At 38.9% G+C, this 22,338-nt stretch overlaps 1 protein-coding gene across 1 annotated transcript in view; it reads left to right on the top strand.

Annotated features, from left to right (window-relative positions):
- Positions 1-10,439: 10,439 nt before the first annotated feature.
- The window catches only part of FBXW7 (F-box and WD repeat domain containing 7), an 83,093-nt gene continuing 71,194 nt past the window's right edge, over positions 10,440-22,338 (top strand). Inside the window, exon 1 of the mRNA XM_082482043.1 lies at positions 10,440-10,903. Within this exon, the coding sequence (XP_082338169.1) occupies positions 10,757-10,903 (147 nt within the window). The 5' untranslated portion in view covers positions 10,440-10,756. The remainder of the gene's footprint in view (positions 10,904-22,338) is intronic.

Here is a 22,338-nt window from a genome sequence, read left to right as displayed (position 1 = left end):
TGGCTATGCTTTTCAGCTGTGTCAGGAAATATTACTCTGTTAATGCTTATTAAATTTTAATACATTTGTTCAACCCCTGGTGTCTCTGCTGAAGTGGAAAATGCACTGATCACCACCACAGATTGCCAGCAGGGATAAATTCCACCTTATTCATCATCAGAAGTCGTTACTACTTTTAAGTAAAGTAAGAGCAATGTTTCCTGTAAGTGCAAATCACATTCGTATTCTTATGCCATCCAGCCACTGGTTTTGTTTGCAAGTGGCCAGGTGACCCTTTGTTCTTCTCAGTTAAATTATGGAGTGTCCCTTAAGGATGGCAGCTACTGTGATCATTATTGACCCAAATATACTGAGTACTTAAAAAAAAAAAAAAAAATTAAAAAACAACAAATAATGAACACTTTTTACCAATGTCATAAGTCCTTCAGTTCTGATCCCTTGGTCAGATTTTCTAAAGCACACAGAAAATAATTCACTTGATTAAAATTAAAAAATAAAAATTAAATTAAGAAACTGGAAGTGACACACCTAAATGGAAGAAATGAGACTTAACATTATTCATTATGGATCCCTTGTTCTTGCCAAATGTAATGATGTTGTTCCTTCTTTTTAAGCTGGACTTCATCCAAAGCAAGGACACTTTCAATTATTACCCTGAAGCATTCACCCACCTGCACAATTTTGGCTTTGGTATAAACCACTAGTATTACATGTCCTACAGCAAGTATGCTAAATGCTGTGTTTACATGCATGTGTGCGTGTCTCTTTTGGAGGGCAGACTGTTGAAACTCTTCTTTTGTGCCTGTCAGACCTTGGTACTGCTGCACTGCACTATTTTGCTGGTAGTGTTTGAAGTCAGAGTATCAGACAGGCCATAAACTCAAAGCTGGATTTGGATGTCCACATATAAGTATTTAATAGAAATTGACTTTTTATAAGCATTTCAAATAGTAAGTGATATTTGAACAAATCAGAGAAAGCCAGTGTTAAATAAAAATGCAGGCAAGGCTTCCCCTTCCTCTAAAAAGAAAAAAAAAAAAGGGGGGGGGGGTGGTAAAAAGGAAAGAAGATAAATAAAAGATTGAGGTGGCAACCGTACCAACCAATAGTGCCGGCCCTTCCACAGACTACCTGCCTTTTTCTGTAGTCTTGGGTATTCTTTACTTCACATATCTTGAGCTTTATAAATAGCCTCACACCCCTTTGCAGTATGCTGTTAACCAGCTGAAAAGGATTATACAGCTTAATTTGGTGCTATCAAATGAATGCCAGTATAACAATCAGTTGTTGCATTTGTTAGATTTATGTGCATTTTACAGTTCTAGTAAGAAAAACACAATCTTGTATCAAAGCAGACCTTGATATCTATATTGTTTCAAACATACAAAATGTAACACTTTGCATTGCTCAACCTTTTATTTTGACAGTAGATAATATAGCTAATATGAAGAGTGTTACTGTTGTCAGGCTTCATATAAGAGGAATTTTTTTTTTAATGCTGAATAAACAGTATCTGGACAGAATTTTTCACTACAGAAGAAAAAATTAGTTTTTAGGTGTGTTGGGTGGCAGAAGTATTTTTAACATCTTTCTGATGTTTTGGGGATTATTCCTTTTCCCATTTAATATGTAGAAAGGAAGAAAATTCTAAGTCCAAACCTAATTTTTGGCAGTGATTTTTGGACACTATTCAGAAACTGATAATCATGTTTTAAGTATTTTGGTACTGCCTTGTGTATATTTTGTGCGTGCATGTATATAAGGAGAGAATTTCTCATTGGAACTCTTGCACTTTACATGGAAGAGTTATACAGTGATAAGAAAAGCTGAATTACTGTATGGAAAACTAATTTTTTCAGTTTCCTATCTTCCTTTTTCATAAAAGCAGCCTCCTTGCTAATAAAACCACCTGCTTTCCCTTCCCCCAGTTTATCCTCAGTTAGGAATTTGACTTGTATTTTAATCCAGTGTTAAATATTGCATGACTTCTCTACCTGTTGTTGTAGTTCTTAATTCTTGTCTCAGCTTTATTTAAAGGTGCAACAACAGCATAAATAAATGGTCAGCAAATAAATTCCTGCAGAGCAGCTGTAGCAATTCTTTTTAACAGCTGGTGCAACTCTGACTAGACCAAAGAGTTAAACTTGCTTATCCAACAAGTCATATTATAGCCAATGAGGACTGGGCAGACATGTCTGGAATATTTGTAAGATGCAAGATGATGCAGCTGGATTTCTGTTACATACCTGGAATATTTTCTGAAATGTTTAATGAAGAAATGAAGACACATGCTTTAAAGATATTTTTTTAAAAAACAGTGACAATGACAACAAGACCATTCTATGACTTTTAGTAAAGCCTTTGACACTGTTTCCCACAGCATTCCCCCAGAGAAGCGGGCTGCTCACGGCTTGGCTGGGTGTACTCTTTGCTGGGTAAAATACTGGCTGCATGGCCAGGCCCAAAGAGTTGTGGTGGATGGAGTTCGATCCAGTTGGTGGCTGGTCACGAGCGGTGTTCCCCAGGGCTCAGTACTGGGGACGGTTCTCTTTAATATCTTTATCAATGACCTGGACAAGGGGATTGAGTGCACCCTCAGTAAGTTTGCAGATGACACCAAGTTGGGCGGGAGCGTTGATCTGCTTGAGGGTAGGAAGGCTCTACAGAGGCATCTGGACAGGCTGGATCAATAGGCTGAAGCCAATGGTCCGAGGTTCAATAAGGCCAAGTGTCGAGTCCTGCTCCTGGGTCACAACAACCCCATGTGACACTACAGGCTTGGGGAAGAGTGGCTGGAACACTGCTCAGTGGGAAAAGTCCTGGGATTGTTGGTCAAAATATGGCTGAATACGAGCTTGCAGTGTGCCCAGGTGGCCAAGAAGGCCAATAGTATCCTGGCTTGTATCAGAAATAGTGTGGTGAGCAGGACCAGGGGAGTGATTGTCTCCCTGTACTCAGCACTGGTGAGGCCCCACCTCAAATACTGTGTTCGGTTTTGGGCCCCTCACTACAAGAAAGACATTGAGGTGCTGGAGCATGTCCAGAGAAGGGCAACAAAGCTGGTGAGGGGTCTGGAGAACAAGTCTTATGAGGAGTGGCTGTGGGAACTGGGGTTGTTTAGCCTGGAGAAAAGGAGGCTGAGGGGAGACCGTGTCGCTCTCTACAGCTACCTGAAAGGAGGTTGCGGAGAGGTGGGGGTCGGTCTCTTCTCACTCATAACAAGTAATAGGACAAGAGGAAACAGCCTCAAGTTGCACCAGGGGAGGTGTCGGTTGGATATGAGGAAAAATTTCTGCACAGAAGAGGTTATCAAATATTGGAACAGGCTGCCCAGGGAAGTGGTTGAGTAGCAAATAAATACCTGGAGGCATTTAAAAGACGGGTAGATGTGGTGCTTAGGGGCATGGTTTAGTGGTGGGTTTTGGCAGTGTTAGGTTGATGGTTGTACTCGATGATCTTAAAGGTCTTTTTCAACCTAAATGATTCTATTACTCTATAGTACAGTAAATAAAGTTAGGAGGCTTGTGGAGTACAGCCAAATTACATAGGCCTCTGGTTACAAATGATTATATGCATTTACAGGGATGTCTAATTGTGGTAGGAATTATTTTCTTAAAATGTGCATGGTTAAGTATATGTTTTAATGATAGGATAGCGTCATTAGTATTGATACTATATAGTCTTGCCAATATGCAGTTTACTAGACAGTCTATATATCTCTTTCATAACCGATGTGACCTTATAAAAAGTTAGTTTTTGCAAATGGTCCCTTGTAATCTGTCAAACACTCTTTTGCACTAGTACTGTCATGACCGAGGGCAGATCCCACACCTATAGCTGCATGTACCTGCACGTTCCCTTCCCTTTCTTTTGAGATGAAATTCTATGTTTGTTGAGATGCCCAGGAAGCTTTTATCATTGTTATCTCTTTGGGACCAGTATTGCATGCTAAGGCATCCATGGACAAAGAGAGGTGATCGCGACTACCCTCCACTTTCAAACACTTCTGCTATTTGTGTTTTGTTTGTCTCATCATGCATCTGACTGCTTTGTGAGCTGTTTACGTTTGCTAATCTAGTGGAAAAATAACTCAGCAGCAGCAAAAATTGAGGATTTTCAGGTATCCTTCTTACTGGAGTAATTTCAGAGCTCATACACCTGACAAGTTCTACAGCCAGTTTAAGGAAGAGTTTGGAATAAAATGGCTAGAGCCAGGAGGGGGAGGTGCTACTATTCTCCTTCTGCTACTAGAATCTCCAGCTGACCTGTTTGTCTCATTTCAGGGCCAAAGAGGATCAGCTGTGGGATCTAACAGATCCAATGGAGATCTGTTATTTTTTTACTGACAGTCATTCAAACTTATTTGCATTGGTGTTTGCAATTAAAAACTGAAACTAGTGAACCCTTGCTATTGGTTTTGTCTGAACTACTGCTTGGGTTCCCCAGCAGGCAAGGCTGGTGCAGTTACCTGCCATACATGAATATTAAACACAGTAGGTCAAATTTGGGTATGATTACATAACTCCATGCCCTCACGCTTGGATACCAGGATGCTTAAACAGATATAAGCATGCACATAAGCATGAAAAATGTCTAGTAGGTATGTTTACCTGATGAGTTCCCCTTTACTGATATACTTGGTATTTCATATCTTCCTTGGCCTGCACTAGTGGATTTCTGGGGAGTGCTATCTTGTGGAGTGCGATGTATTTTTGCTTTACCATCATACTTATCTACATTCATTTGAACCTTTTTATCTGTATGGGAGTGTCATACCTGTTGAACTGGTGTGCCCAGAGAAGTTCCCAACCTGGGAACAGGTTGCCCAGAGGGGTTGTGGATGCCCCATCCCTGGAGGTGTTCAGGCCAGGCTGGACGGGGCTTTGAGCAACCTGGTCTAGTGGAAGGTATCCCTGCCCATGGCTGGGGGGTTGGAACTAGATGATCTTCAAGGTCCTTTCCGACCTAAACCATTCTATGATTCTATACAAGTTGTACCATCTTCCACCAGCAGCTGCAAAAGGCATATCTCTCTTTCTTGCCCTTTCATGGCAAAAACTTTAAAGTAGCTTTTTTGTATTAGACACCAACCTCTTTCAAAATGATTCCAGAGCCAGAATTATAACCAGGAAGTATAAGTCCAAGTTAAGAAAATCTGGATTCTTCTTCACTATGTTATTAAGCTTTGTTACGAAAGAAAACAAAGCTTGTGCAGTTTGAGACATCTGCCTGTCATTGTCTTTCTTCCTTTCCAGTTTATGCATCTCTTGACTAATTTTCACCAATTTGACAGAGAGAGAGATTAAGATTACACAAGTTTTCAAGGTAACTAGAGGGTAGGTAGGAAAGGGAGAGACTTCTTAATGCATCTGCTGAGGAAGAAGTCTATGGGGTGACGGTCACCTGGTTAGACATCATTGAATCCTTGTGGAATTGGGTTTTGCTCTGATCATGTAAACAGGTTCAGTTGACGTTTTTTCCTTACTTTACACCATAGAAGCCATTTATTTGTCAAAACTCATAGTAAGGCATAAGCCTGAAATAAAGCTTTGCTATGGCGGGACTGTTCAGAATGACTTTTCCATGTAGGTCCCCTGGTGTTTTGGGACTGTAAGGCCTTGGAGAAGCCATAGTGTGATTCAAGCACAATTCAAACTGGTGTGACAAACTCACCTGGAGCCAGGCTTCATTTGTTCTGTTGCTTGTGATACCACAGCTCTACACTTGGGGTTTTTTTCCTATGAAGTACAGAGAAACCCATCAGTCTGCATGTTTTATTAGTAGTTTTGCCCCTTTTGTGCCCTATTTGAGTGTACGTTTTTTAGGAAATTCTGTTCTTGTGAGATCAAAATGATCCTCTTCATTGATTCCCTCCATACCCTCTTCAGCGGTCTGGGTCATTATGTTTTCTTACACATGCAGATTTTTGTATTGAGTAAACTTGGATATGATAGAGACTCTTTAGAGCAATCTTTTTTTTTCTGTGCAGCACCACTAATGTAGTTGCAGTTAGTTTTGTACAGCAGTGCCTTTTTTCTATACAGCTTCTTCGTTTGCCTGTACAAAGCAGGCAAATGTGCAATGTACCATTTGGGAGCTATTGGTATACTGGTATCAGAAATCCCTCACATAAACAAACTTGAGACCACAGTCACTATATAAAAGTAGTTACTGGTGTAGTATAGACTGTCTTGCTTTGCTAACAAAATGGTTCTTGCTCTTTCTACACGCGGACAGGGACCAGCATGAATGTCAAGGGAGCAATAAGGTTTGTGTATAAGGTAAATTGTAGTCCATTCTGTATGCTATGGCTATGCAGAGCTTACTAAAAATGTTATTTAGGAAGTATATTATCAAATATATTCATAGGATTATTATGCCACTATTATTACTTCGAGAAGGTGACTTTTAAATATTGCAGTGCTCTGCTTTATCCATTTGAGGGCAGCTGTTCACCACTGATACTAAGAACTGTGAAAAAACTGTCCGGGGTTCTGCTTTCTGCATTTTAATCTTTCTATACTTGCAAATACTTTATTTAGGTCTCTCTAGGTCTTGTTCTCTTCGATCACCATATTAAAATGTCATGAGTTTGTTTATTTTTTTCTGGTAATGTTAATATGCAAAACAACTGTCAGCTCTAGGAGAAGATTCTGTAAAGTTTGAGTAAGCTGGTTTTTGTTGTTGGGGTAAATTCTAAGTCTTAAACCCATGGCCATTCTGAGTTAAGCATACTGAATGAGCTAGTTAATTTTGTGACATTTGCTTTCTGATAAACAGCTCCTAAAAAGCTCTGCTACAGGATCACTTTTAATTACTCTGAAGGTATAAAAATTATTGCTGCTTACTACATGCTTTTATTTTACAAAGATGTCTCTTCACTGGACCGGCCAAAAAGAAAGAGGAGTTTTCTGGTTTCTTAAGTTTACAGTTAATAGTCCATGACAAACTCAAACTAGTATTTTCAAACCCAAGTTTTCGGGCACTTGTATGCATCCAAATAAAGTGATCCGATTTCAAATGTGATCTTCTGATTACAATGACAGGCAGGCATTTAAAAAGAGCATCATTGGAAATCAGCCCCACTTTATTTAGAAGCCAGATGTTAGGGAAATGTATTACAGAGCATTAAAGCTCAAATTTTCAGTTTCATACTTGTCAAGTTCATACATGTTCTCACCCTGTATAATGTAAAAAATACACACTTTTAAAGATGAAAGCAGCAGAGTGCCTCTTTAAACTTTAAATTTAGAGTTTAAGTTAGAATTATATGTGTAATAAATACAAAAATAAGTGATATCTAGTATATGCAATATATTCCTGACACTTCTAAGATAGCCAAGCCGCTCCATTTTTGTCTTCCTGTTACACCCTCTTATTGCTTAATTTAGACTGTGTTGTATTTTCAGGCTAAGGACTTTCACTTATTAAATGTTTATAGCTGTCCAGCATTGCTTGGGGCCTTTAAACATTACTGTAAGACGATCATATCTGCAGTCAGTAATGAGTAGCAAATCTAAGACTGATGCATGGCAATAAAATTGGGGCAACAAGTTCTCATCTGCTAGTGCAAGTGTGTTTTTCTGGGAGGCGATGACAAAAGAAGGGGGGGGGAAATAGTCAGAGATAAAACTGAAACTTTTCCTAATTGCTATGGTAAAGTGTGAAATCTAGCATTGTAATTTAATGTGGGACAAAAAAGCACCTTATTTTGCTTTGGCTTCATCCACTTAGAAAGGGGACTACATTGAATGTGATACTTTTTTTCAGCTAGAAGTGTGTCCCTGTGGAATTATTCCAGAATAGTTTGGAAGTTTCTAAGGAAAAACTAATGTACTCTTGGGACTTTCGTCTCAAATGACAAAAGAAGGGCTGACAATCAGAATTTTGTCTCTTCAGAGGTGTGAGAATAACCGTCGACTTGGAGACTTGTGCTGTGAGCGATGCTTGGAAAATGCCATACTTCAGTCTTGTCTGCTCCCCAATTGCATGTAAATGTGTAAATGGGCCAAGTTACATTCCTGTTTTGCACTTTGGTTATGAGTGAATTTATTTATTTTTTTTTAAATGGGGGGAGTAAGCGTGTAAAGTAGTAAAATACGAGGCTCTAATATCAACTAATAACAGCTGGTACTAAAATAGTGACATGCCATGCTGTGAAATTTTCCTTTCAGCAATTCATGATGAAATAATCTTTTAAAACTGAGTTTTTCATCAGTTTCTCTTAGTGCATACACACACAGAGAGACATTTCTGTATGCAATTATATGAAATATTGAGTATTTATTAAACTGAAATCTGAGGTTTGCTTTGTATGAAATACTGTATCTGATCTTGTCATGTTACATGCATACTATTCAATCTCATATTATATTAGTATAAATACATTTTGGTAACCTTGCAACTTTGTTGGAACGATTGAGATGGTGACTGGTATATCAAAAATGGAAAAATTTGACCTGTTGCTTATTTTTGAATAATACATCAATAGGGATATGCGAGTTGATCTCTTTGGGGTTTTGGCTCTGTTCTTCAGTTATTCGAAGTAGAAATAAAAGGCTACTCTTTCTCCCTCTTTGGAGTGCTTCAGGGAAGTTTTCTTATTTGAGTGAAACTGAGAGCCTAAGACACCTTCCCAAAGTCTTCCAGCCAAGTGAAAGCCTAATATTTGTTGTATAAAATATGAAGTAATTCAGAATGAAGCTATAAACTGTGATGTGATACTGCTGTTGAGGACAGACTACTAATGGTAAACTGTGTTTTGGAGTTTATAGGATGAAGTATAAAGAAGGAAATGTAAAGAGTCTTTTAGAAGAAAATGTATGTCTAAATATGCTTTAGAATGGCGTTTGAATGGAATGATAGAAAAGAGGGAAAAAAAAAAAAAATCAGTGCATGAAAATACTGTGCTACCCAGCATTCTATAACAGCATTTCCATGTGCGACACCTGTAAAGAAATAAGAAATTTCTTGTTTGTCTGAGAAAGATACTTTGTTATAAGTGAATAAGTGAATGCTTACCGTAACATATATATACTCAATGAAACATTAGGGATTTTTATAGTTAGTTGGTTGGGTTTTTTTTTTTTTTTTTTTTTTGTAAAAAGCATTCAACAAGCAAATGTTTAGTCAGGGGAGGCTGTCTGTATGCAAGTGAGACATGCCTACAGCTTGGCTTTTTGAAGGGGAAACAAAGGGCTAAGTGGAGATGCTAATATAGGCATATTTTAATGCTGTCTTTTGTCAAGTTAGTGTTGTGCTTCAAGCATTAAAGCATTACTACACTCTCTCTTTTGCCCTCGTATAATTATACAGTTAATTATCTTTGCTGGGTTGTGCATAAAGGGACTTGTAAGATTTCTTGATGGTCATGTATTCACTGTGTTTTGGACTGTACTGACTCAGTTCATACAAGGGCTTTGATGGCTTTCTGCATCTTTTATCAGCAATTTCATAAGACATTTTCACAGGCTTTTGTCTCTTCCTACTTAATTTTGCTCAAAAAGGTTTTCAGAATTTGAATATATTTTTTTTAAGAAACATGTCCAAGTATAGGGAAGGGAAAGAGATTGTGGGTACCTAGAGGCATTGTAGGAAAGCTAATTTGATCAAGAAATTATTTAAAATGGCAGTAAACTAATTGCAGATAATCTGAGTAACAGGCATTGCTGTTCTAGCTTTGTTTGGTAGAGTAAGAACTTTTTTCCTGAAAAATGGCCCTCAGTCAGTTTTGTTGCTAAGGGCAGGCAGACCTCCCCCTGCACCCTTTGGGGGACACTGTTCTCGGAGGAAGGGCTGTTCTTTCCATCAGCATGAGCAAACTGGTACCCAAACCTGTGATGAACAGAAAAGGGAAGACTATTCCAGTACTCTTGCATCCCTTGAGCCAAAGCCCCCCAGATGCTGCTCCCCCCACAGCAGCAGGGAAGGTGGGGAGCTGTGCAGGCTGAAGTACCTGTGCATGAGTAAGGAGGGCCTGGAGGAAGGAACTGAAAATACCAATGTAGGTGAAAATACAATGATAACCTCTACTTTCATTAAAAGAGCAAGTTTTGAGCCAATACTTTCATTTTAGGGGACTCCCCTTTTTTTCCATTTTTTTTCCCTTTCTTTTTTCATAGCAATATATTATGTTTGTGGAGGTGGTTGAGAAACAGCAAAGTCCGGGTCAGTTTTTTAGTTACTAGCTGTGAAATTTTATTGGAAGTCCAGAAGTTGTCTGCCCAGTAAGCGGTGGAGTTGATCCTGCAGTAACGCTGTTATTGTGTCAAGGTTGCAATCTCCTTGGATTCTCCTTCTGAAAGCACAATGCCAACTCAAAAAAATAAATAATAATAATAAAAAAATCTCCCTTTAAAGCGCAGGCGTAAGCGGCTGTGGCTATTAAACCTCCTGGCAGTCATGATTTTCTTCTTCTTTTTCACTCTGTGGATCCCTTTTTGGAGAAGGGCTCTTCTGACATTGCAGGGGAGGTCCACCAGCTGTTTGACTGGCAGGAGCAGTCTGCCTGCCCCTTGGTAGTTTAATTCCTGTCTATACTAGGATAGCTTGCACTTCACTGAGCAGCAGACAGGTCAGGACACTTGGCAGGAGAGGGTTGAGAGACAAAGGCAGCAGGCTGTGGGGAGGCGAATCACCAATCTGAAACTTTTTTTTGAAAGAAAAAAGAAAAAAAAGAAATCATGCAACTTTAGAAGCAAAGATTTTAGCAATGTTCTTGCAATATTAGTAGACTTGACAAAGTAAGAACGATAAAATGTCCAAACCTGGGAAAACTGCCATCAATCATGGCTTGGTTCCCGTTGATCTTAAAAGTGCCAAAGAACCTTTACCGCACCAAACCGTGATGAAGATATTTAGCATCAGCATCATTGCGCAGGGCCTGCCCTTCTGCCGTAGGCGGGTAAGTGTAAAAGTCTTTAAAACCTGAATTTTGATCACTTGACTTGTAGCTCTGTGCTTTGTCATGGTGCATTCATTCCATGAGTAGATACTTATATCTGTATTATCTATTCACTCAGGGTGCCACAGAAGAGCCCTCGGGTCATTTATTTCAGTAATTCTTGTGGTTTAATTTAATTAAAATCTGTATGTGTTGTCTTAGCTATTACTTATTTAAAGGGACATGCCAGAGATTCTTTTATAGCTGTAAACCATGTAGATGAAAACAAATGCTGTGCAAAATAGCTGCATTCATAAATGTGTATTTTGCTTTTATTCACTCTTTTAGGTGATGTAGATAGTTTGGAGTAAAATCCATCGAATGCAGTTCTGAATTGTATTGGCACATGCAACTTGTTGGATACTAAAGTAGAGAATTTAGAGATGTTAAACTAATTAATATTTAAACATTTTTAGTAAGAAGTCTTAAAATACGATTTTAATACTTTTGTAACTCGGTAATGGAGATAACATTTTTGCTGTTACAGAAAATAAAAATAGCATGTTACTATGTGGAGGTTGCGATATAGTTTATATATAGACAATCCTAGCCTGACAAGCTATCACGGGTCTTATGCTACAGCTTCAGGAACTATATGAATAAAGTGGCTCTTAAAGCGCATTATATGAGTGGGGGGAAAAAAAAGTCTTTTAAATTTCGTTTTCTCTGTAATATACAATTTTCAATAGGAAGTGAATATTTTCAAATCAACTTAGATCGTGATTTCATTACTCAGTTTGCATACTGCTGAGCTCATATTCTTTAAAGTAAAATTAATTTTTCTTCTTTATTACTCTTTGGAACACTTTTCAGTAAAACTATAAATAAATTTGCTCAAAAAATTTTCCCAACATTACTTTGAGTTTTCTATTGCTACTGAATAAATACTATATCTATTTATTGATGCAAGTTTTAAAATCTAGCTCAGCTTTTGTAAATGTGCTGGCTTTCCTTGAATGTCAACATACTCCTTTTTAGTAAACTTAGTGAAATCACAGGTGAAAGTTAAATTTGACAAGATCACCCTTGAAAGCTTGATTTCTTTTTGTGATGTTGCTCTGAATTTCTGAGAACGTTTCTTCTATGTAAAGGTATATGGCATATGTTGAAAGCTAGCAACATAATATCAACCTGCAGCAATGCAAAAATTAGAACATATATATACATGACTTTAATATTGGATCATGTGCATTTCAGAAAAGTATTGGTTTTTAAATTAGATACCTATGTGTTTGAACATTGAATAGGAACATTTCATAAGATTGAAAGTGATAAAGTAACTCTATTTTTAAACAGATGTGCTTTCAATTTTTTTATATGTTTTGAGAACTGTTTGCTTGAAAATAAGCATTTGGAATATATCTGGATAGTTTTAGTTCCTTTGTCTTGGATAACGCATAATATGCGGCATAGAAATAAGTTTAGTAGATATATTTCACAAGGCTTTTTGTGGCTATATTAATATGTTACACTGTTGGAACTTTAATGCTGATGACTTATGTGTGTATTTTCTGTAATGAGAAGTGTGGTCACACATTAACTTATCACAAATATGGAAAAAATAATTTCTAAAGCAGTTCTCAGAAGACTTTTGCATTGTTCCAAAACAACTACAGTCTGTCTCCGTTGTCCTGTCCTACAGCGCATTCAAGCAGTCAGTTTAATGACTCAGAGGTTGAGGTCTAGGAGGGTTTAAGAAACTGTTCAGCATCTGCTTCTCTTTTATCATTAGAACTAAGGTGGAAATTAAGAAATGCTGTAAATATATGGTTTACCAGCTAAGATATCATCAATCTATTTAAGCTTATCTTGTCTTCTGAAACTAATAATTCTCGGTATGATGGCTGCTGATAATGGAAAAGATGAGAGCTCCGCCTTTAGTCTCATGCCTTGCAGCACTCAAAGCCTGCGTGTAACTCATAGCGATTACCATATTGGGTTCCTTCCATGCTAACATGTGTAGGTTGCATAAAAGATCTGCATTTTCATTTCTGCATATTTAAATTAAAAAAAAAAAGCAACCACCTAATTTTGCATATCAACAGGTGAGAGAATCAATACTTCTGTTATGTAGATTTATCATTTTAGTAAACAGTACGAATCAAAAAAGTATTTTCATGTAAAATATGAGTACTGATGCAAAGTCTTCACCAATATGCAACTCTTAATTTTTTTTCCAAGTTCTGCTTTTCATTTAATAAGTAATGCATTGAATTATTTAGCATTTAATATTCAGACCTAAACTTGATGTGCTTTAGAACATGAGCTACAGTTTGCTTCTAGGTTATTGAATTGGTAATATTTCGATACCAACTTTTTCCAGGCAAATGTGTGATTGAGCCATTCAAACACTGACCTGATTTAAAGATTATCGACCTTCTCCTTGTTTGAACTCATTTCTTCCTCTCCTTAATTGTACATTAAACCAAGCAAAACATCTTTAAAATGTGTACTATGATCCTTAGGAGTAAAAATACTTCCGTTATGAGAGCTGACGATTCATAGCTTCTGCATCCTCTGCATTAGTTATATTGGGCTTCTATCAAGAAGTGCACTATAAATGGTCACAGGACTTAACGGTTTGCCCTTATGCGTTTTGTCAATTTGCTCATGTAGTTAAAACACTTGTCTGCAATACTACTAATCTGAATCCAGTTAAAAATAGTATTACTTAGCGTTCTTTGTGTAGCACTTGAGAATAACTTTAGTGCATACCTCTAAAAGTGCTGTACTTACACAATAAATGTATGTATTCCTTCAAAGCTGTCACTGAAAACACTGATGCAGTATCGTCAAACGTAGACATAGCCATGGTCCTCTTTAGCCATTAACACATCTTTTGTAGGCACTGAAGTACATTTTGCAGTATAATATGAAGAAGCAGTGAATACCTTTCAACTAGTACACACTTCAGCTATCAGATATCATTTAGATCTTCAGTGCGATGTAGCTGCGACTGCAGCTGATCATTGGACATACTTAAGAGATGGTCACGTATGTCACATATGTTCCAAAATCAAGTGCTGTATATTTTGCTTGCCATGGTAAATACTTTCAGTTGACAAAAAATTGTCTCTTAATTAACTATGTGATTTTTCCATTAGACTGCTCTTAAACCACTAACAGTAGAAGTGTTTTCCCTTCTGAACTGTTACAGTTCTTGACTATTTCAAAAGCTGTACTTTAAAAACAGATTTCTTCCCTCTTTACTTTTCCATGTTTTTTCCTGAAAATTCCAGTACTTGTAGCTCTTCAAGGTTGCCGTATAAAAGTTCATCATGTTGAATATATGTTTTTAAGAAGTGCTAATAAGCTGGAGAATTCATGAAAATTACTTGTTCACTGGCAGCATTCCTTCAAGTGGCTTAAAGTAGCACTGAATTGTTATAAAGCAGGGGTTTCAGTGTGCACCCTGTGGTATTCCAAGTAAAGGTAATAAATGTATCCATTTTCACTGCCCATACTCTCAGAAACACCAAAGATTCTGTTATACCATACAGTTTTGTGAGAATAGTTTTGCTGTATGTGTGTATGTTTCACCCTTAAAATCATAGAATCATAGAATGGTTTAGGTTGGAAGGGACCTTGAAGATCATCAAGTTCCAACCCCCCTGCCGTAGGCAGGGACACCTCTCACTAGACCACATTGCCCAAGGCCACCTCCAGCCTGGCCTTGAACTCCTCCAGCGATGGGGCCTCAACAACCTCTCTGGGAAACCTGTTCCAGTGCCTCACCACCCTCAAAGTGAAAAACTTCTTCCTAATGTTTAATTTAAACCTGCCCTCTTCCAGTTTAAAGCCATTCCCCCTCCTCCTATCACTAAATGCCCAAGTAAAGAGTCCTTCCCCAGCTCTCCTGTAGGTCCCCTTTAGGTACTGGAAGGCCGCAATAAGATCTCCCTGGAGCCTTCTCTTCTCCAGGCTGAACAGCCCCAACTCTCTCAGCCTCTCCTCATAGGAGGGGTGCTCCAGCCCTCAGATCATCCTCGTGGCCCTCCTCTGGACGTGCTCCAGCAGGTCCATGTCCTTCTTATGTTGGGGACTCCAGAGCTGGATGCAGTACTCCAGGTGGGGTCTCACCAGAGTGGAGTAGAGGGGCAGAATCACCTCCTTTGACCTGCTGGCCACACTTCTTCTGATGCAGCCCAGGATACTGTTGGCCTTCTGGGCTGCGATCGCACACTGCTAGCTCATGTTGAGCTTCTTGTCAGTCAGCATACCCAGGTCCTTCTCCTCAGGGCTACTCTCCAGCCATTCCCTGCCGAGCCTGTATGTGTGCTTCGGATTGCCCCAACCCAGATGTAGGACCATGCACTTGGCCTTGTTGAGCTTCATGAGGCTGACTTGGGCCCACCTCTCCAGCCTGTCCAGGTCCCTCTGGATGGCATCCCTCCCCTCCAGCATGTCTACCTTGCCAAACAGCTTGGTATCATCGGCAAACTTGCTGAGGGTGCACTCGACCCCGCTGTCCATGTCACCGACAAAGATGTTGAACAGTACAGGCCCCAGTACTGACCCCTGAGGAACACCACACATCATTGGTCCCCACTTGGACATCGAGCTGTTAACCACAACTCTTTGAGTGCGACTGTCCCGCCAGTTCTTCATCTACCGAGTGGTCCATTTGTCAAATCCATGTCTCTCCAATATAGAGACCAGGATATGTGGGACAGTGTTGAATATTTTGCACAAGTCCAGGTCGATGATATCGGTTGTTCTTCCCTTGTCCACTGCTGCTGTAACCCCTTTGTAGAAGGCCACCAAATTTGTTGGGCATGACTTGCCCTTGGTGAAGCCATGCTGGCTGTCACCAATCACCTCCTTGTTTTCTATGTGCCTTAGCGGAGTTTCCAGGAGGATCTGCTCCATGATCTTGCCAGGCACAGAGGTGAGACTGACTGGCCTGTAGTTCCCTGGGTCTTCCTTGTTTCCCTTTTTGAAAATAGGGGTTATGTTTCCCCTGTTCCAGTTGGCAGGAACCTCACCAGACTGCCATGACTTCTCAAATATGATGGCTAGTGGCTTAGCAACTTCATCTGCCAGTTCCCTCAGGACCTGCGGATGTATCTCATCAGGTCCCATGGACTTGTGCACCTTCAGATTCCTCAGGTGGTCTCGCACTTGATCTTCGCCTACAGTGAGTGGTTCTTCATTTTCCCAATCCTCGCCTTTGCAATCTGCATCATGGGCAGTGTGGCTGTATCCAACCAGATTTTGGCAATGCATCAACTTAGTTCATCAGTGAAATGCTTCCCTCTGTAGGATGAACATAGGACAAAGCATTTAAAAATTGATTTATATACCAGCCTGTGTTTTTTTTTTTATATCCAAGAGCGTCTGCTGGTCTTACTCATTACATATGGTATTGGTCCATTTCTTACTACAGTAGAGCACTTGGAACTAGACTCTAGTTCCTTTTCCTTCCTCTGGTTGACTGGTATGCTAATAATTTATTTGAAACACTAATGCGTCTTATGCATGACCAACTTCACTTATTTGGACTTGTTTCCTTATCCCTTCATTTCTGTGTTAAAACAACCAAAACACCCTTTTCATTGTTAGCCAAATCCATGTAAATGCTTGTGCCAGCAGTTTAGCCAAGTAGTCCATACGTTCAGTTTTTCAGGGAAACGTAGTCCTGAATTTTTCTGCAAGAAATCATATTTCTTGCTTGAGTACAGCACGTTATTTCATGAATGACACTAAGAAGTTATCTAATGGACAAAAAACCCATTTAGTTTTCTCTGAAATGGTGTATCCTTCTGTCTTATGCTTCCCTGTGTTTCAGCTGACTTTGGATCAGGTCCTGAGTAATATGAAGAACTACTAAGCTATTTTCCCCTTAAACACAAAGTGAAAGAAATGACCTCTTTTTCCCTAGAAATTTCTTACTATTTGGTAAGAAGAGACTGTCAGAAGAGCATAAAGAAAAAAATGTGAAAAATGTGCATGTGCGTGCATGCATATATACGTATACGTGTGTAATATTTAAAATTTAAGACTTAAGGGAGTCTTAAGAGTCCGTCACTGGACAAATCAGAGCACTCCCACACGCCTGTGCCTTCTACAAGAGACCTTTTTGTTCTGGGCTTTGTGGCAGGGAACTTGCATTTTGGCCACTGGTGGTAAGAAGCCTCTTTGAGTGGCTGTCAGAAATCCTTCAAAGCTAATTTAGCCTTTGCTTCAAATTCCCTTGTTTGTGTTGGAATTTGATATCAGTTGATGTCTTCATGAAAGGAAATTTGTTCTTGTCCCCTACGCTTGTTTCTCATAAAGGAGTGTGTCCGTTGCTCTGGATATCCAAATATTCACAATAAAGTCAGCCTTATAGAGGTTTTAGTTTTCATTGTTAAATTAATTTATAGTGTTTGTTTTCTTGCTTTTATTATTTTTGGAGTTTCAGTTTTGGAAGATCTTTGGAATGTAATGGAAGTATTTCAGAGGTCCAGCAGAAGGAAGTTAACTGAAAAGGCAGATGGCTTTGAGTGGAAAGAAAGGAATACTGAGAAGTTACAGAAATGACTTAAGTCTTGGGTAACTCTGCCTAGAGGGTAACTCCTTATAGAAGATAAATAATCTTGAATAATGAACTGTGTCCTCTGCTTTTTTAAGTATATGCAGTATCTCCACTCTGCATCTTCTTTTCCCATGCCTTTCATCTCTTCTCACAAGGGGAATAAAAGTTCTTCCTGTGTGAGGTGATAGCCTTGAAGAAAAGCAGTATGTTACTTATTTTCTCAACGTGGAGCAGAGGAAGTCTAAAAATGATCTTCTTCGCCCTTCTTTTTTTCCTTCTTTCTGCAATTCTCTCTTTCATTTTGCTTGCAAACCAGTTGATTCTGTGCCGTACTTCAGAGGGAATAAAACAGGAATCACAGAAGTGGAAAAAGAAGTGGACAGATTCCCAGTTACATGGTCAACTCAAGGTGGGGTGGTTCAACCTGACTTGGCTGAAGAGCTCCGTGGTCTCCCAGGCTATGCTGACACAAGGTTTGCCAAGCCATACAGAAATCCGTGGTTTCAGGGTTTGGTTTTTTTGTTTGTTTGTTTTTAAAACCTCAAAACCATGGATACACTCAGATGTAGTCAGTGTTTATGGCTCTGTAGAACTAGATGCAGGCTGAAGGATTCTTCTGTCTACCCCTCCCCTTCTGTGGGGTGTTACAGAAGCTCTGGGCTTAAGATAGCCATTTGTAGGAGGGAGCACTTAGTTTGCTGTTCAAACAGCTGTTCCCTGCATCCCCTGGGAAAAAGAAAATTGCTAGCTGAACTCTGCGTATCTAGTCCAACCTGCTGTACTGGGTCAAAAATACTTGGACAACCTCTGACAACTTGCTTGGGGGTTTTTTGGGGGTGGTGGAAGGGGGTGGTGTTTGGCTTTTTTTCTCAAAACCTCCGCTGCAATACATGTCATAGCACTCCCAGAGAGTGCTTTTTCAGAATACTCAGCAATACTCTGTCACTGTACTGACTCTTCGAGAAACACTTTTATATTTAAATTGTTCTACCTATTTCTGGCCAAGATAAAAGCAGCAATCGGAAACTCATTTATATTTAACGCTAGCTAAAATGTTTTTCTTTGTGGTTTTGATGCCTTTAAAACTTCCATTTCCGTGCAATGAGTGGTGCTGTCTGTTACAGCCTGATGTGTGGGTGCAGATGCTAAAAGCATGGTACGAGGATTCTGCAGTCAGTCACTTCCCTTCAGGAGGTGTCAGAAGGAAGGTTGCCTGGGCAATTTTACTCCTTTGTGCCCAGTTGTTTAGGTGTCTCTGAAACCTTTATTGTTATTCACGTTGAGCTATTCAAACATGCTGGATTTACTTTGTGAAAGCTCTTTACCTGCTTAAAGTCTGTCTGTTTTGTCATCTCAAGCTGTGGAGGTTATAGCATCTAGCAGAAGAAAAGAGGGAATGGGAGACAGCACTGATGCTATAAACTGACCCAGCTGCCTCTTTGCTGATTGATCATGCCGGAGGGGAACTCATGAAATGTGTAATTAAATACATCATTTATTGCTTTGAAACCTAATTGCCTTTACTGTGAATCTCCTTTTTCTCTTTTTGCAGTCCCTTTTACCACTAAGTAAACACTTTTTGTCCTTCTACAACAAATGAAGCCATTTTAATTTCCTGAACAGAGCTTTTTCAGGTATGCGGAAAGGATCCTTTGTGAGGAAAAAATGCTCTGCCGTGTCATGGCTGTCTCTTAATACGGAAACACAAAGAGGGCAAACTAATTTTAACTGGCAATCTTTGTTCTGACATTCACCACATTTTGAGTGGAAGTTGGACTGAACTAGAACGAGACCCAGACAAGTCATCAGCAGGGTCGTAGCATGAGCATCTTGCTCTTGGATCTCTGCCACTTATCACAACCGATTGATTGTCATTCCTTAGGTGCTGAACCCTTACTGTCGGGGAATGATGGTTTTGCCAGTTTAAATAGTTCCAGTCCTCAGAGCGAAGATCCCACCTCATTCTTAGTTTCACTGCTTGGCTTGTGTTTTTTTTCTTCCAAACTCCGAGGCTCTGGTCCACTCTATCTGACTCGTCCTTCACTTTGGTTTGGCCTGCTAATTTTGCTTTCTCCCTACAGCTTCTCATTGATATTCAGCCTCTGTTAAAAGTGGGCTTCTTTTTCCTCTCTCTGCCTTTGCCCTCTTTCCAGCTCCTGGTATGCTTATATATCTTAATTTCATGAAAAAAATAATTGAAAATATAGATTTGCCTGGGGACAACAGCAGTATCTTTCCAAATTCTGTTCGGGTATTTTATAGTGTTACTCAGTTGTTTTGAAAAGGCAACAAAACAACACTGGAGTTGACATGACTTTTCCCTTTCTTCTTTATTTTTAGTTAAGAAAGTCTATACTTTTGATCTGTTGTGTTCCTTAAAATATTTTTTGAGTAACCAATGTGATTGCAAGGTTTCTTGGTGAGAAGATTGAAACGATTGCAGATCATTTGTGTAGTCATGTGCAGTTTAACCACATTTCAGAAAAACTTCCCTGGTTAGTCGCCTCTCAAATGGATATGGTTTTAATAGTAAAATATACAATCCATGAAGTGGGGTACTGACTTTTCTTAAAAATTCAGATGATAATTGCAAACTGTTCTACATTTTTTTTTATATGCTGCAAATATACATGTTTGTGAAAGAGAAGTTCTGGTTATGTATGTCATACAAAAATGTTGATCCTGTGCAGGAAGGTGATACAGTAAATCTGTTTTTAATATCTTTGCTGCTACCATAACATTTTGAAGTAGTAGGCAAAGCATTGTAAGATTCGTGTGTGTGGTGGTTTTCATTTGTTTTGTAGATGATATGCTAATATATATCGCAAGACCACCAAAGATCCACGGGTCCTAAACTGATTGATAAAAGGAGGAGAGAAAAAAATGAGTTAAAATGCCCAAACGATACTAAAAGTCTAAATATATTCTTCTATATATGTTCTTCTCTTATGGATTATCTGAGTTTAGCAATACTTCCTTAGCTCGACTTACTTTATCCTTAGTATCAAAGGAATTCATAACACTTGGTAAATGCTTGGTAAATGGTATCAAACTTATTTGTAAGCTAAGGAGATGGTTTTGTTTTACAGAGAATAGTGTAAATAATGTGTCAAAGAGCAAATGTTTTGTGTTGTAATTAGTAAAACATGCTTCTTTCCTCTCTTTTTCAGATGGTTCATTATTTCAGGTAGTTTATTAAACTTGTATATGCTGCATTGCTTTGTATATGCTGCATTGCTTTGCATATGCAAGTTGGTAGACAGAATTTTATTTCTAAACTGTGAAAAAGAGGCAGCTTGTATGTAGAAGACTCAGGTAGGTAAAAGACTTATTTTAGGAATCTGTAATATGTAAATACATGGAAACTTGAGACCGGGTATTTTAGTATCTGTACCTTCCTGTGGAATTTCTAAAACTGCATTTGACTCCAGTTCCTGTAGTCAGCGTATATTTCAGCTATTGTATAATGGAGATAACTGGTTGCAGCATACTGCTCTGGTATCATGTGGGATCTTTCCTCATGATTTAGGTGCCCCCATTTATACATACAGACATGGGTATAAAGAGCATACTTTTATTTACAAATATTACTATTTGTAGTATAATAATGTTGCCCTGAATGCTGTATGCAAAATTGTCCCTGCACAGAGAACTTACTGCTTGTAGAGATGAAACACACAAGACAAAATGGGAATAGAAACATAATGTGTTGTTAGCCCTAGAAACAGAAAATTGTTCCTTGGCTCATAGGCCAGGAGTCTGTAGGTGACACTATACTGCTTTCTTCCTATGGATACTCTCCCAACAGAATTTTACTTCCTGAAAATTGAAAAAGGACAGCAGAGGAGGTGCTAGAAAGATATTTTTGGTATGTTTTTAGTGCCTTTTTTTCCCCTACTTACACTGTGTTTCGGTAGACTTACTACTAACTTAAACAGTTAAGATTTTATTGCTCTGAGTCAATCTGCATGATACAGTGTTCTGCAAGTACAAATGGCAGTCTCTTCCAAAGCATGTTGCTATTAATAAACCCTAACACAAGATTACTTCTCATGATAACAGCAGCAGCTGGCAAGAATGTTTGCAATTTTAACATATTTGCAGCACTACTACATTCCATCTTGCATTTCTCCTGTGGTTCGTTGTCAGTGAAATTTCAGAGTGAATTCTTACCATTAATTTGTCCATGGCCTTGCAGTCTTTCCTTCTGTTGCCTCCCCTTCTTCAAATCCTGTCTAGATACCAAGCTATCGAACAAGTCCTCTACTGCCTAGCGCCTGTTCTGTCCACATAGCTTTGCTAAAGCATCTCTCTTTTCTTTCCTGCGTTTTCACACCCACAGTGTTCCTGTCCTTTGCCTCTCCACTTATGCTGCGTGCAGTTCTGGGAAGCCCTTCCTGCCCACTCACATCCTGTAATGAAATGAGGGATTATCTGTAGCTGGCTGGTCTAATATTTCCTAATTGAACCAGAGAAGCCATCAGGGTGAAGAAATGTAAAAATACAGCTGGTACAGCTTCTATTAATTAATTTTTAAAATGCATGCATTTAGGTTTAAGTATAATAAATTAAGTATTAAAAAAATACATGTCAATCATTTCCACTTCTTACCCTGGCTTTATTATCTCCAGGCAGACAATAAACCCTCATAGTTGGTACCGATTCTCTTCTCTTGAGTAGCACCCAGAATAGATGCTTGTCCACCTTTCTTTTTTTGGGAGGAATGTGTTTATTTTAAACAATAATAATCTTCTGATTGTTTCATGTCTTAGACATGAAAGCTCGCCACTTATTTGCTGTTCCCATTCACACTGGTGCAAGAAATAAGTAAGGTTAGATAATAGACACTGCACGTGGCAAAAAACTAATCATACAAATT

This window comes from Vanellus vanellus, assembly GCF_965231255.1.
Source record: "Vanellus vanellus genome assembly, chromosome: 4".
Taxonomy (NCBI): domain Eukaryota; kingdom Metazoa; phylum Chordata; class Aves; order Charadriiformes; family Charadriidae; genus Vanellus; species Vanellus vanellus.
This window is presented reverse-complemented; position numbering and strand designations above follow the sequence as displayed.